Raw genomic sequence first — 15,375 nt, 5'->3', positions numbered from 1 at the left:
GGTGCCTACCTTTGTTACTGCGCATACATTCTACTCATCTCAAGATACTGTGGGTAGTGCTCACTAATACAGAGATATTTTTTTTGCGCGGTTTAAAACTATGCAGAGAAAGCAGAACTTAGCAAGTGCTCTCGGTATCCAAAAAGAAAATTGGGGGTAGCCATGCATTTTTCAGAGACAATAAAGCTTCAATTTGGGAAAAAATTGCCATACATTGCTTTGTAATTTAGCACTTTTTAAACTTATTTTGTTTTATTTTTCCCTATGGATTCCACTAGCCCTGGCTGAGATCTGCTTTTTCCCGCATACAGGTCGTACAACATTGTTGAAAGCTTGTTGAATGCGTGTTGAATTAAATTTAAATCGGTTTAAATTTTCATTCAACATCCATACAACATTTCCTTTGTTCTCAATCAAAAATGTTGAATGGTGTTGAAGCCGTTTGAACACTCCGTTCAACATTTGCGGAACATCCGTTCAACTTTTGTTAAACGACGCATGATGTTGGTAAAATGTTGAAACCGTTTAAACGGACCTTTACATGTTGTGATCGGCCCCACTACTGATTATCTTCCCTACCCATTCAATGTTTCCTTAATAGGCCATATCCGAGTTGCTGTGAACCTCACTATGAAAGCGAGGCTGAGTGCAAAACTTTTCATATGAAAATAACTTTTGTTTGCATATGAATGAAAACTAATTTTCATAACAAAAACTTCGCACTTAGCCTCACTTTCATAAGGAGGTTCAAAGCAACTCGGAAATGGTCTATTCTTCTACATTTTTCTAGCGGATCTACACCTTTCCTAAGCTCTATCATTTTTTTCTCCATAATATTCGAGCAGATTGGACTGGATTAATTTACACAACTATGCCTGCTTAAAAGGCCTCAAAACGATCTGGGAGCGGTACAACATTCTTAGTATTTTGCTTAAATGCACTAGTTAGGTGCCCCTTTTGTATTCAAAGTTGCATTTACTAAGCAACTTGTGTTATAACTGCATTGTAAGGTAGCCGATCGACAAATTTTGGTACTTTCTAAATCTCCAGTAATGTCAAAGAAAGGCGTTTTTGAGGAGAAGTTATAAATTAGGATAACTAAGTTTAAATTTTTAATATTCTTAAATTGCTACTATTAGTATAAACTAGCTTTTATTTGTACAAGAACTTTTTTTACAGTAAGCTCTAGGTAGCACATCTTTAAATTGTGTCTCATTTAAAATTCCAGTTTTATTGTTTTTATGTGTCTGTTTGAAGCTATGTATATCTTTTGTGTGGGTTTGTGCTGATCTTGCCTTAATTCCTATAACTAAGGTGACGGCAACAAGAACGTCAAAAAAGCAATGGGTTTAATAAGCAAAACAACAATTCTGCCCGTGCATTACACTTGTTGGTACATCTTTTTTGCCGTTAATGCACGGCTAGGACGTGAAGTTCCTGATGGCACGTTTTATGGAGGATGTAAACACACGAAGAAGAATTTTTCTCTCTCTTTTTAAACTTGGGTGCGGCTCCAAGAATTCCACTCCAGGAAATTTCACTTACATTTGACATTTAAAACGAGTTGGAATAATTGCGAAGACGTTTGAAAGAACCCGAATTCGTTGTAATAGTGACGTTTTCGCTGCTCAGTGTTGCCGTCGTCGTTGCTAAAGCTCCCTAATGTCTAGAAATACCATTGCACAACCTATTGTAAAGCAAGAATAAAATAAAAATTATTGTTGTTGTTGTTGTTGTTGTTGACGACGAGGGTTACCTTACTTATTAGTATTCAAACTGTGTTTACACTAGAGGAAAAGTTTCCGAACACGTGACGAACGAGAAGCATTTTGGTCCAGGATTCGTTCTGGCGTTTGCACACGAAACAGTAATCCGAGACATTTTATTGTATAAACGGGTGTTTTAATTAATCTGACCACTTTTTACGTCCTTTGCGTTCACAAATTGTAAATGTTTTGTTCACCTTTCTTGGAGTTAAAATTTTCAATTTGCTTGGAACCGATTGCCACCTGCAATATTCTCCTGGTATGACTTGCCAGTCTTTGTCGGTCAAGACGATACAAAACCAGTAACTGCATGTTTTTTTTACAAGAAATATGCTGAAGAAGAAAGTTGGTGCCTTTCAAAATATTGGAATCAATGAATTTCCCTTTCGTGAAATCAGCCTTGCGTTTTTAATATTATTTCCAAGACGTTACACGTATTACAATCCATTGGATTGTGGGAACTGTTTCCCATCTTCCTTTGCGCGTTAATTTGCATAACAAAAAGAGACGTCTGTTTAGAAGACTGCCACTTTATTTCTCAAACATGTCTTAAAAAAATCAATACTGTGAAATTCGGCCAAAAATTAAAATTAATCATTTAACTGTTAGTCTGAGAAGGAACAAGACTTGGGGTAACCTGTTCTATCGAAACCTGATCAGTTTTGAAACACAGAATTCTCGCCAATAATGGCGTACATTCTTTTGAATATGCACTAGCAGGTTTTTAAAGTACTTCCTTAATATTTTGTAAAACAGCTGTTTTGTCCACGCACGGTGAAGCCCTTCCGTGCCATGCAATCCATTGCAATAGTGCAGAAGCTCTGTTTTCATTGGACCGTGATAATCTACCAAGGGCAAATGGACAGAGCCTTGGCAACAAGGATCAAAGAACACAGAAGAGCAGTCCGTGTTGGCGATAACAACTCAAAGATAGCGTAACACGCGAATCAGTTTGGCCATAGTATAGATTTTGACCAAGCCACCATTGTCGACAAGGCGCGTGATTACCACAAGAGACTTTTCCATGAGACCTGGCATTCTCTGCGAGACCGAAATGCGGGCAATGAACATATTGATGTTCCGGGAATTTATAGCTCACTCACGTGATTTGTTCTCTCGCGAGGTGATCGTTCGTTACGCGTCATGATTGTAGCACGTGCAAACTGTGAACCGTTGGATAAGCGTTCACTTATTTGTCATTTTTTAAACCGACGAAGGCCGAGGATTTTCGGCCGAAACGTCTTGTAAAGTTTTTTATAAACGCTTGTTTTTTAACGTTTTACAAGTCAGTGTCATACACATTTTAGATTACGTCATGTCCATTTCTGACTGCAATTTCAGTATATTTCTTTGTTCCATTTTCAGTGTTCCAACCTTTAACACAAACTGCAAGGCTGATACTACGTGAAAGAGTTGACTTTGCGAGACAACAACCCGACAGAAACCGACAAAACAGGGCTGCAACCGTGGACAGCTGTTTCGTTCTTATTGGAACTCGTCAGCACGGTGTAGCAGTTCTATATGAAACCAGCGACAGAGCCAGCTCAAATAAAATGCAACAAAACCCATGTCCTATCAAGTTTCGTACTTTGAACCTGCCCGCTCCCCGAATCACGCGTTGCCACATCACGTGCCTCAGGGAGAAAGCAGACAAAGCATCGAATTCCTGTCTCGCAAAGTCAACTGAATGTAGATGGACAAAACCATCTAAACATTGAAACGCATGGACAAAACCATGCTTAAAAGGCACAGCATATCGGATCTGTAAAGACCTACGGCCCCAAAAAATAAAGTAGACGTGAAAACTGCAAAGGACCGCGAACGATAATGCTGTCAGTTGACGTAGGATCTACAGGAGACCTAATCCAACCTTTGTACTCCGGTGTTTTGTGTTCCGTGTCTCTTGTTCCAGTGTTTCGGTTTCCAGTGTTGTTTTGTTTTTCAGTATTCCGCGTTTCGTGTTTCAGTGTTCCTACTTCCAGTGTTATGTTGTTCCTGTATTTCCGTGTTCCGTTGTTCCATGTTCCTGTGTTTAGTCTTTCGGTGTTCCGATGAAAAGTGTTCTGTTTTTCTGATGTTCCATGACCTTGTTCCGCTCTTCTCATCCAAATGTCTTTAAATATACCCGACAGCGTTCTGGTAAATTCAGTTTATCGGCCACGAATTCTATAAAACAATTTTCAACCAAAGCAAAGCAAAAGCAAAGCAATTTTAAGTCAACAAATTAAATTTAAAAAAAGTTAGTGGACGACCGTAGGCGTGATAATTTCACATGACGTCACGGCGGTCATGTACAAAGAACTAGCGGCCATGTTGGTGTCCCAAACTAAACCTTCTTTTTTTTCAGTAAACCAATTTGGCCAGTAGTCACGTGAATGAAAACGCTCTATAATTGTCAAAATGATGACGATTTAATACCAGACAGTGACTTAATGTTCGTCTCATTGCGTGACTGCCCTGTCATACTTCCTGTGTTAACACTTCCTGTTTGTTGCTATTTTGCTCTGGTGTTAGACTTCCGCTCAACTCTCACAAAATGAGGATGTCCGCTTTAACACTTAGCCTCCCAGGCAGTCGTTTTTAGGCAGAGGGCCACATTTATAATGATACTTTCTGCCGCCGAATCTCCTGTTTAGTATAATGCATGTGTCAGACATCATATTGTAAACGTGAAAATCAAACAGATTTCAATGCTTGCACTAATTCAAAGAGCGCTCTTCATTAGGCCACTCAGTTTCGACCACTAAGCTTAGCAAGTCTTCTGCAGCCTGAACTAGCGGCCTCCGAAAATTAAATCAGAAAGTAAACGCAAGTAGGTAATGGCTAAAAAGCTTAGCAGCAGTTTATGAATGTATGTCAGTGTACTTGCTTGGTTTGTTGCGCTTGCTCTTTGTTCTTCTCCTGAGCCAAGCCAAAATTTCCGCCCAAACCTGAAGGAACGCATACGTTATTATTTACGCAATAATTTCTTGTAAGCGAAAGATTGTAGTCAGAAAAGATCAATAAACATTCAAGATATGAAGACAATGAAGGTAATCCATTTGCTACTAAATTTAAAAAAAATATATGCGAGGTTTTTTGGCGGACGAATTCTACTTGGCATCCACGCATTTTCGCCGGATAAACGTCATCAGTGCGTAAGTAAAGTTGTCGCGTTTCCAGTACCGCAGACACGGGGTGTTGTGTACTGGAGTTCGCCGGGTCAACCACAGTGAAGTACACGGCAAGGGCAGCAAGACTAATGCGTTTATTAGGATTAATATTCCGGTGAATATCCTGGTGAAGCAATTCCTTTTTATATCTTTGCACTTCTGATTCCGCCTCACGCAGGAAAGAGAGTTCACTGTCTGGTAGGTTTCTCCACATTTGCATATGGTAGCTCTCCATATTTACATCTCACTGTCGATAACGTCTCTACAGCCAAAAAACTGCTATTTTCGTCTCGTTATCAGGTCAGCGATGGAGAAATTTCTTTTTCCTGTGATTGGGATCGTCATTCTCGTTCTAAGTGTCAGTCAACAAGTGAAAGGGAATGCTGGTAAGAAACTGATATTTTAAATACTTCTAGCTGCACTGAAGGTAACTACCGTAGATCCTATTTTAGAGCGCTCTTGTGTTCCGTGACCGCATCGCGACAGTTATTTTGATCGATTAAAAGATTCGACTTGAATTCAATACAGGGAGTATGAAACACTGTGGCTGAGCCCCACAGGAAAACTAGACAATACAAACTGACCGAAAAAACACAGAGCGCAAGTTTTGCGAACAAAATGACGACTGTGAGGAACGCAGCCCTTGTTTGAACGTCCAAAAACAAAATATAGCTACATGGAGAATAATAGCAAAAATGACAACTCTGAGGAGCCGCAGCCCATGTCTGAACGGCCTCCATGAGCGTCCAGAAACAAATCATGAAAGGAAAAAAAATTATTTATCACAGAGCTCACGTTTAGCTGGTCTAAAGGGCAAATGCTCTGTGATAAATTACTTTGGTAAGTCCCACGCAACAGATGTACTATCAACAAGCTTGAAAATTACGTAATTGTTTGACAAGCTCTGATTAGGTAGCGTAAAGTTATGCAGACCGCAAATAAACTTTGAACGCAACCGATTTCCAGCGACCAAGAGCACGTATTTGCACATCGGAATAACCTTTATCAGCAGCATGGCAAGCATCGCAAATGCGAAAACTATGACTCTTGTACCTAGTTCTGTCCAGGCCTCAATAAGTTAAAAACCCTTGGAGTTCGCTGTTGAACTGGTCGACAGAAATACCACGAAACTTACAAGACGGAAGAAGGGCTTCAACTGGGCAAATGGAGTGAGCATCTTCTCGCACAATTAAAAAATTAAAATGTCGAAGGGCTATTGCTGACGTTATACTTATATGTTGAAATACTAATTTTAGCCAGTTTTGTGTGTCGATTCCAAGTGTGAAAAGTTAAATTATTAAACTCACAGGACCACTGCCGAAACAAGACGGACCCCAAGACGCGTGCTCTTGGTTCACCGATCCGAAAAAGACCGTAAAAGGCCACAAGAAACATCGCCGCGAAAAGTGAACGGTGGAATGCCGAAGAGTTAGTAACGCTAAGAGACCGAATTAGCTCATACAGTACAGGCCGCCGTGTAACAGAAAGACGGATGTCGGCAGACCGTTGGCTGCAAGTTTCATGGGGTTTTTGGTATCTTTTGTGAAAAATAATGAAATACGACCGTCAATCAGCTGCCAAATAAGTTTAGAATGACAAGAGGAAAGAAATCAACTCAATTCTTGAAAGAATTACAAAAAATGGAATTGGAATTGGAAACAAAAATGCGAGAAATTGAAAAACATCAGCCTAACAATTTTGCAAGTTTCAATCCATACCGGCCTACTCTGTCTCTGGCCAGAGACACTAAGCGACAGCCCCACTGCATTTGTGTGCATTTGTGTATTTCAGGATACAAATGTATATAATGATACTGGTAGCCAGGGGGAATGTTATATGAGTATTAAGATCATTGCTTGTCTTGGTGAAATTTTTTGCTGGACTATTCGTCCACTCCTGTGAGATGTAAATGTTGTGGACATTTTAGTTTTTATGGTTAAACAAGTATATTTTTCGTGTTATTTATTGTGGTATTTTTTTTCTTTCAGCACCACAGCCTCCCACACCAACCCCAACAGGTAAGAAAGCACAAGTTTGTTAAGGAGGCGATTTCCAATTTGTTGACCGAAGATTTGCTCTTCAGTGACTGACCTATTTCACGTGATTTCACAATTTGTAATTGCGTATTACTGTTTACGTTTTTTTTTTTCGCAAAGTTGGGAAGAAATTTTCGTGGCATTTGTGAAGAGAGAAAAACAAATAAGCAATCGAGAAAAGTAAATATGAATGACAAACAAGGAGGATTAAATTGAAACTGAAAGGCTACTAGTAGGTAGCACTTGGTTAAACACATGAACATTACCATCAGATGAAACAAAATACGAAACATGTTTGGGAGAATTCTAGACGTTTTCGGAATATTACAGAAACTTGTTAAGAAGGGAAAATTCAAAACGGTTGGAATTCTCCTCAAAATATGAAGGCGTCATTTAATCTAATTTGATTGGCAAGGAAGATTCAGTGTTTGTAGTATTACAAATGCCTTGTCAAGAGTACATGTTCTTTTGTGGGTTAAAACCCTCTCACTCGCAAGAGTGCCATATGGCACAAGAATGCATTACCGTGCTCAATATTGGGTCAATTTGTATCACATTTGGACACAAAATCTGCACAATGGAAGCATAAAATCGTACCTCCCTCCTACATGAGGTATGATTAACCACACCTCCATTTTTTGTATTTTTTTCCCTCTCACGCTTCTAAGACCAAGCCACCACTTGACAAGAAACTATGTACTGAGATCTGCAAATTAAGCTATAGTTTAGGGGTAAACCCAGTGTATACGAGAAGTGAGATGTATTTTAACGCTTTTATTTTCTCAATTTAAACACTTTTCATTTTTTTTCTGTTACTTCCTTTGTCTTAGCTGGAATAATTTATATAATGCCCCAGATAAAAACCTTTTAATTGGTGTATTACAGTTGGTATAGGGGTTCACAGTTGCCGTTTTACAAAAATACGACATTTACCATGGGAGTGAAAGGGTTAAAGCAATGTTACAAATTATAATCCATCAAATATTTTCGCTCGCGCGCGATTGGTCTAAACGCCTCACGTGACCGAATATACCCCAGCTAAAACTGGGGAGTATCCGATGATATTCCCCAAGTGATATTCCCCAATTTCAAAAACTTCAAGGCGCGTCTGGTTTACAATTAAAACTAATGTCAAGATGGGGCAACGGTTTGCTTTTGGGAGAGAAGGAGAGATAAACCTGCTGGTCGAGTAAGCAGTATCAGAAAACAACACGCTCTAAACGTTTTTGACGGTAAACTGTTCTTACACGAAATGTTCAAATACTCAAGCTCGTTGCTACATGTTGCGAAAAATGTTTGTAGGATAATAACCACAATAGCCTCCATTTGGCTTTGAAAATATGCTAAGATATTTGTCCTTGGACATTATCTGCTCCTCGAAGCTCACAGTTTTCCTCGAGCTTCGCTCTCGGAAAACTGTTTGCTTCTCGGAACAGATAATGCCCGCGGACAAATATCTGGGCATATTTTCGCGCTAAATGGAGGCTATTGTTTATGTATAATTGTATATGTGAGAATCAGGAAGATGGCAAGTAAAGGCTCAGCTAAAGTAGCGAAGGAATTTCCATAGCTAGCCCCTTTTTCATTTAGTACGTTTTTGTTTACTATTCATGTCTACAGTAGATCGTGAGGGTATTTCGTTTTTAGTTTTCGTTTCAGTCATTATACGGAAGAGATGTCGCCAAAGAATAACCAAATTTGTCATCGTATTATATGACAAATGAGTTGTGTCTTAAAAACTAGACAAATATTGGCGTTGCTGCCATTGTTTCGTCCAAGGTCAGCAATGGGAGCTTATTTCAGCAACCCTGGTACTATGCCATCGGTGGAGAAAGGGTTAGCCTACATGGGTATTGAGCGCTTATGCTTACGATAAACATCTCATTGAGTGGTCATGTTAGGACCTGCCCCTGCTGTCGAAGAAATAAAGTTGCAGTGTCCCTTTTTCGCTGGGCATTATTTTGGACACAAAGAGATGTCCGTTAGCAGCCTCCTTTGCGAACCGCCTCACAGGAAGGCCTTGCAGAGAGGTCACCAGCTGACGTACCTTGCCCAGCCCAGCTGGGACACTAGTTTGAGTTCTGCAGTTGAGATCCAGGCGTGTGTGCTGGATCACACTGTCTGGAAAAATTGCCTGAAGTAACTCAACTACCTAGAGGATGATTGTTTGTTTATGTGTTCTATCGTACTGCATCGTGCTGCAGCAGATAGAGTAGCTTTGCTTTTTTTTTTCTCTCATCAGAATTTGTGTGTAAGGCCGTGGTCGATGTGGCATTTATTGTGGATTCGTCAGGAAGCATTGGTAGGAGAAACTGGCTAAGGATGCTACAGTTCCTGAAAAAAATGGTTAAAGGCTTTAATGTTGGTCCTGACAAGACCCACGTTGCTGTTGTGGCCTATAGTACCGGGGCTAAGGTGGAGTTTAGATTTAACAGGCTCAATGGCTCTGCCGTAACAGAGAAAGGATACTATTATCTTATAGATAGGATTAGGTTCCAGAGAGGTTACACGTTTATTGATAAAGCTTTGCTGCTTGCTGACGGAGAGATATTTACAACAGCAGCTGGAATGAGACCAGAACTGCCACAGGTATGAAAAACATTCTAAATGCATTTCATCGTTTCCCGTAATTTGCTGACTTTTTAAACCTATATTATAATCTCAAATCTCAAAGTTTTGCCGGATAAAGTTCAGTTGTATCAATTTTGATGAGTGAAAATGAAACCTTTTATATATTTATTTAATTTTAAATTTTTTGTACTGAGCATCGTTGGCAAAGTCCATATGCCGATGTTCAAAGCTGTAAGGAATTCTTGTCATCTTGAAGTTTTTTTTAGATCGCAACGGCACACTTCAGGTGTTAAGGTTACCTTTGTTTGGTAGGGACTTCCTTCAAAATGGGTTACATCTGATTGTTTTTGTAGGTTGCAATCGTTATTGCTGACGGCAATCAAACAACAGATCAAGGTCCATACAAAAAACTTCCAGAAGCATCCCGTGGGCTCAAGAACAAGGGTGTGACTGTATTCTCTCTTGGCATTGGAAGAAATGTCGATCGAACTCAGCTGAATGACATTGCTAGTTCAAACAACAACGTCTTCGTGGCTGCTAGTTTTGCAGAACTTGTACCAGCAGCGGAAACTATTGTGCAGAGATCTTGTCCTGGTGGGTTCAGTTTAAAGTTATCAAAACTCTGTAACATCTCTATCCTAGCTAGGCGCACCAACTATTGAGTATGCAGGAGTATTAGGGGTGAATTATCCTCAAACCGAGGTTGATAAGACTTAAGCCTGGTGCACATTTTTGCACTTGCAGGGAAATAGAAGTTTTGAGACGTTAGCCAGTGTTAAACTAGAAGTGTTTACATATTTGCTTCTGTCTTCACGTTTTGTGGTTTTGAGTTTTTGTAAATGTAACTGTTTATTTATTTATTTGTTTGTTTTTTATTTATTTATTTATTTATTTATTTATTACTCAGGCCGTAAGAGAGGACGACGTAAGTTTTCGGTCGCGTTATCAAATTCTTTTTTATTTTGTTGGTCGCGATGGGCCGAGAGATAAGACTCTCGGCCACGAGTTAAGATTACCTAATACCTTCAGAGGTAACTCGCGTCCAAGCGATGTAGCGCATCCGGTTTAAACTAAACATACCTAAACCCCGATATCAAATTAAAGCTTATAGAGCTGGCTATAAAACTAAACAACCACCCCCAAAATTAAGATAACACTAATCCCTATACAGGATTTCCCCTCTCCCCAAATTAAGCTTACCCTAATCAATATAAATGGTTTCCCCTACCCTCAAAATTAAGCTAACCATAATCCCTATACATGGTTCCCCCACCCTCAAAATTAAACTAACCCTAATCCCTACACATGGTTTCCCCCACCCTCAAAATTAAACTAACCCTAATCCCTATACATGGTTTCCCCCACCCTCAAAATTAAGCTAACCCTAATCTCTATACATGGTTTCCCCCACCCTCAAAATTAAGCTAACCCTAATCCCTATACATGGTTTCCCCCACCCTCAAAATTAAACTAACCCTAATCTCTATACATGGTTTCCCCCACCCTCAAAATTAAGCTAACCCTAATCCCTATACATGGTTCCCCCTACCCCCAAATTCAGCTAACCCTAATCCCTATACATGGTTTCCCCCACCCTCAAAATTAAGCTAACCCTAATCCCTATACAGGGTTTTCCCTAACCCCCAAATTCAGCTAACCCTAATCCCTATACATGGTTCCCCCTACCCCCAAATTAAGCTAACCCTAATCCCTATACAGGGTTTCCTCTACCCCCAAATTAAGCTAATGCTAATCCCTATACAGGGTTTCCTCTACCCCCCAATTAAGCTAACCCTAATCCCTATACATGGTTCCCCCCACCCTCAAAATTAAGCTAACCCTAATCCCTATACATGGTTCCCCCCACCCTCAAAATTAAACTAACCCTAATCCCTATACATGGTTTCCCCTACCCTCAAAATTAAACTAACCCTAATCCCTATACATGGTTTCCCCCACCCTCAAAATTAAACTAACCCTAATCCCTATACATGGTTTCCCCCACCCTCTAAATTAAGCTAACTCTAATCCCTATACAGGCTTTCACCCACCCTCAAAATTAAGCTAACTCTTATCCCTATACAGGGTTTCCCTGACCCCGAAATTAAGCTAACCCTATTCCCTATAGAGGGTTTCGCCCACTCCCAAATTAAGCTAACTCTAATCCCTATACTAGGTTTTCCCTGACCCAAATTAAGCTAACCCTAATCCCTATACAGGGTTTCCCCTACCCCCCAATTAAGCTAACTCTAATCCCTATACAGGGTTTCCCCCACCCTCAAAATTAAGCTAACTCTAATCCCTATACAGGGTTTCCCTAACCCCGAAATTAAGCTAACCCTATTCCCTATAGAGGGTTTCGCCCACTCCCAAATTAAGCTAACTCTAATCCCTATACTAGGTTTTCCCTGACCCAAATTAAGCTAACCCTAATCCCTATACAGGGTTTCCTCTACCCCCAAATTAAGCTAATGCTAATCCCTATACAGGGTTTCCTCTACCCCCAAATTAAGCTAACCCTAATCCTTATACAGGGTATCCCCTAACCCCAAACTAAGCTAACCCTAATCGCTATACAGGGTTTTCCCTAACTTCAAATTAAGCTAACCCTAATCCCTATACAGGGTTTTTCCTACCCTCAAATTAAGCTAACCCTAATCCTTATACAGCGTTTCCCCTACCCCCAAATTAAGCTAACCCTAATCCCTATATTGAGTTTTCCCTACCCCCAAATTAAGCTTACCCTAATCCTTATACAGGGTTTTTCCTACCTCCAAATTAAGCTTACCCTAATCCTTATACAGGGTTTCCCCTACCCCCAAATTAAGCTAACCCTAATCCCTATACAGGGTTTTCCCTAACCCAAAATTAAGCTAACTCTAATCCCTATACAGGGTTTCCCTAACCCCGAAATTAAGCTAACCCTATTCCCTATAGAGGGTTTCGCCCACTCCCAAATTAAGCTAACTCTAATCCCTATATACTAGGTTTTCCCTAACCCAAATTAAGCTAACCCTAATTCCTATACAGGGTTTCCTCTACCCCCAAATTAAGCTAACCCTAATCCCTATACAGGGTTTTCCTACCCCCCAATTCAGCTAACCTTAATCCCTATACAGGGGTTCCCCTACCCCCAAATTAAGCTAACCCTTATCCCTATACATGGTTTTCCCTATCCCCAAATTAAGCTAACCCTAATCCCTATACAGGGTTTTTCCTACCCCCAAATTAAGCTAACCCTAATCCCTATACAGGGTTTTCCTACCCCCCAATTAAGCTAACCCTAATCCCTATACAGGGTTTCCCCTACCCCCCAATTAACCTAACCCTAATCCCTATACAGGGTTTCCCCTACCCCCAAATTAAGCTAACCCTAATCCTTATACAGGGTTTTCCCTACCCCCAAATTAAGCTAACCCTAATCCTTATACAGGGTTTTCCCTACCCCCAAATTAAGCTAACCCTAATCCCTATACATGGTTTCCCCTACCCCCAAAATTAAGGTAACCCTAATCCTTATACATGGTTTCCCCTACCCCCAAATTAAGCTAACCCTAATCCCTATACATGGTTTTCCCTACCCCCAAAATTAAGCTAACCCTAATCCCTATACATGGTTTCCCCTACCCCCAAATTAAGCTAACCCTAATCCCTATACATGGTTTCCCCTACCCCCAAAATTAAGCTAACCCTAATCCCTATACAGGGTTTTCCTACCCCCCAATTAAGCTAATCCTAATCCCTATACAGGGTTTTCCCTACCCCCAAATTAAGCTAACCCTAATCCTTATACAGGGTTTCCCTAACCCCGAAATTAAGCTAACCCTATTCCCTATAGAGGGTTTCGCCCACTCCCAAATTAAGCTAACTCTAATCCCTATACTAGGTTTTCCCTAACCCAAATTAAGCTAACCCTAATTCCTATACAGGGTTTCCTCTAGCCCCAAATTAAGCTAACCCTAATCCTTATACAGGGTATCCCCTAACCCCAAACTAAGCTAACCCTAATCGCTATACAGGGTTTTCCCTACCTTCAAATTAAGCTAACCCTAATCTCTATACTGGGTCTCCCCTACTCCAAATTAAGCTAACCCTAATCCCTATACAGGGTTTCCACTACCCCTAAATTAAGCTAACCTGAAACCCTATACAGGATTTCCCCCTTTCCCCCAAATTAAGCTAACCCTAATCTCTGTATAGTGTTTCCCCTCCCCCAAAGAAGCTAACCCTAATCCCTATGCAGGGTTTTCCCCTAACCTCAATCCTTAAACATATTTTGTCCCTCCCCCAATCTTGCTCATTCCTATTTTCATGCTTTTCCCTTAATATGGCTTTCTCTGGAATTCTCATCTAACATTTGTTTTAGGTTTTAGTTGTTTTTGTTACTTTACTTAACACTAATTGAGCTTGAGAGTGCTTTGTTGCAGAGGTCTCTCGCTCAATATAACCACTTACATGGTTAACTGTTTTGCTAATGATTTTTTGTTCTACACACAACTACTTCCCCACCCATACACTTAAACCCTCCTTTTGCCTACTGATTTTAATCAGTGGAGTCTTGGGAACCATTTATTTGGGATTCCATACCATGGCTCCTGGGATACCACAAAGGTTGCTAGAGATACTACAGAAACTAACTTTAATACAATACCCGTCCTCGCTAATATTAAATCCGGCACGTGCTTTAAGGAAAACTAATTCATGTTTTCAATGATATGCTTCTAAATTAATTGCATACTCACCCCTAATAATGCAGCAGTACAGTTCCAGTCGAATGGCAAAGTTGTTGTTCCAGTACTAGTCTATTGCGATCAGGAGAACAGAGTCGACCATGGTAGGCACAGGGACATAGTGGTGTACGGTGGTATTGTTATCAAAGTTGCCTTGAAATTGCTAAAAAGTAAATTTCATGATGAACTTATGAATTTACGGCTACGCATTTTATTATATTACAATACTCAGACAGATTTCGTTTAAAATCAGTGCATTTTGGAAACGCCGGCCTTCATTTTATCGAAAAGGAATCAAACGTTTAGCATACCCATGTACACTAAACGTAAATAAATGTAAATGTTATAGTGGAAGTGCGCTACAAAAACAGGTTTACAGACACTTCCCCGTCCACACTACAACGGGCGACTGCTGATTGTTTCAACGGTCATCTGCGCATGCGACAAATAAAGGCGCCCACTTACTCTCGTACCCAGAGTCCTCAGCCTTTTTGGTCAGCGGGTAGGCGTCAGAAGAGACTCTGGAGAATTCGAAAAAAATTAAAATTTTTGATTGGCTGCTCTGTATAAGCTCCGTAACGGCTTCCATTATTTTATTGCAGAAATCCAGCGGTAATAAAATTGCCGTACCCCCTGAGTGGACGTATTGAAAAGTTCCGTTTTTGCTGTCCACACAAATAGGATTGGGTTCCAATTTTTAGATGTCATTCTGTAGAGCGTTTTCGAATGTAAGCCATTTCGATGAAAACGATAACATTTTCGAACTTCTAAGTGTTGATGCAAGTTCAAAACGCACCGAAATGCGGTGATGCACTTTCAAACGAAAGAGTTGGCCTCACCCATAGATTACAAGTACTATGGCTTCATGAATGACTCATACAAGAGATTGTTATATAAGTACACGAAAAGGATATAGTTCAGGGAAAGATAAAAGGTCGATCTTTGATTCATGTTAACAAAAAAATAATCACGGTTGTCGGACTATTAAAATAAGCATTCTTCAGAAACAGCATGCAGAGTAGTGACCTGATCCTCGCAAATCGGACATTCGCGGTCATTGATTCTTGGCAGGGTGAAAAGAATATTGCTAAGCACTTATATATATTTATTGCAACTAACA

At 40.2% G+C, this 15,375-nt stretch overlaps 2 protein-coding genes across 3 annotated transcripts in view; one reads left to right on the top strand and one right to left on the bottom strand.

Moving 5' to 3' along the window:
• Positions 1-15,375, top strand: part of LOC146455720 (adhesion G protein-coupled receptor L4-like) — an 82,171-nt gene that overhangs the window by 53,909 nt on the left and 12,887 nt on the right. The window contains exons 1-4 of one of the 2 annotated variants that reach the window (XM_085093868.1): positions 5,082-5,304; positions 6,907-6,936; positions 9,197-9,543; positions 9,879-10,119. In XM_085093868.1, the coding sequence (XP_084949994.1) occupies positions 5,139-5,304; positions 6,907-6,936; positions 9,197-9,543; positions 9,879-10,119 (784 nt within the window). In that variant the 5' untranslated portion in view covers positions 5,082-5,138. Of the gene's footprint in view, positions 1-5,081; positions 5,305-6,906; positions 6,937-9,196; positions 9,544-9,878; positions 10,120-15,375 lie in introns of those variants that run through there. The other variant, XM_085093867.1, reaches the window with a different exon arrangement.
• LOC146455721 (uncharacterized) lies at positions 3,015-3,871 on the bottom strand. The gene is made up of 2 exons (XM_085093896.1): positions 3,637-3,871; positions 3,015-3,140 (listed from the first exon to the last, which is right to left on the bottom strand). Exons 1-2 carry the CDS (start codon positions 3,869-3,871, stop codon positions 3,070-3,072), a joined length of 306 nt encoding a protein of 101 aa, XP_084950022.1. The 3' UTR covers positions 3,015-3,069.

This window comes from Pavona decussata, unplaced genomic scaffold (assembly GCF_977016875.1).
Source record: "Pavona decussata unplaced genomic scaffold, jaPavDecu1.1 SCAFFOLD_270, whole genome shotgun sequence".
NCBI lineage: Eukaryota > Metazoa > Cnidaria > Anthozoa > Scleractinia > Agariciidae > Pavona > Pavona decussata.
This window is presented reverse-complemented; position numbering and strand designations above follow the sequence as displayed.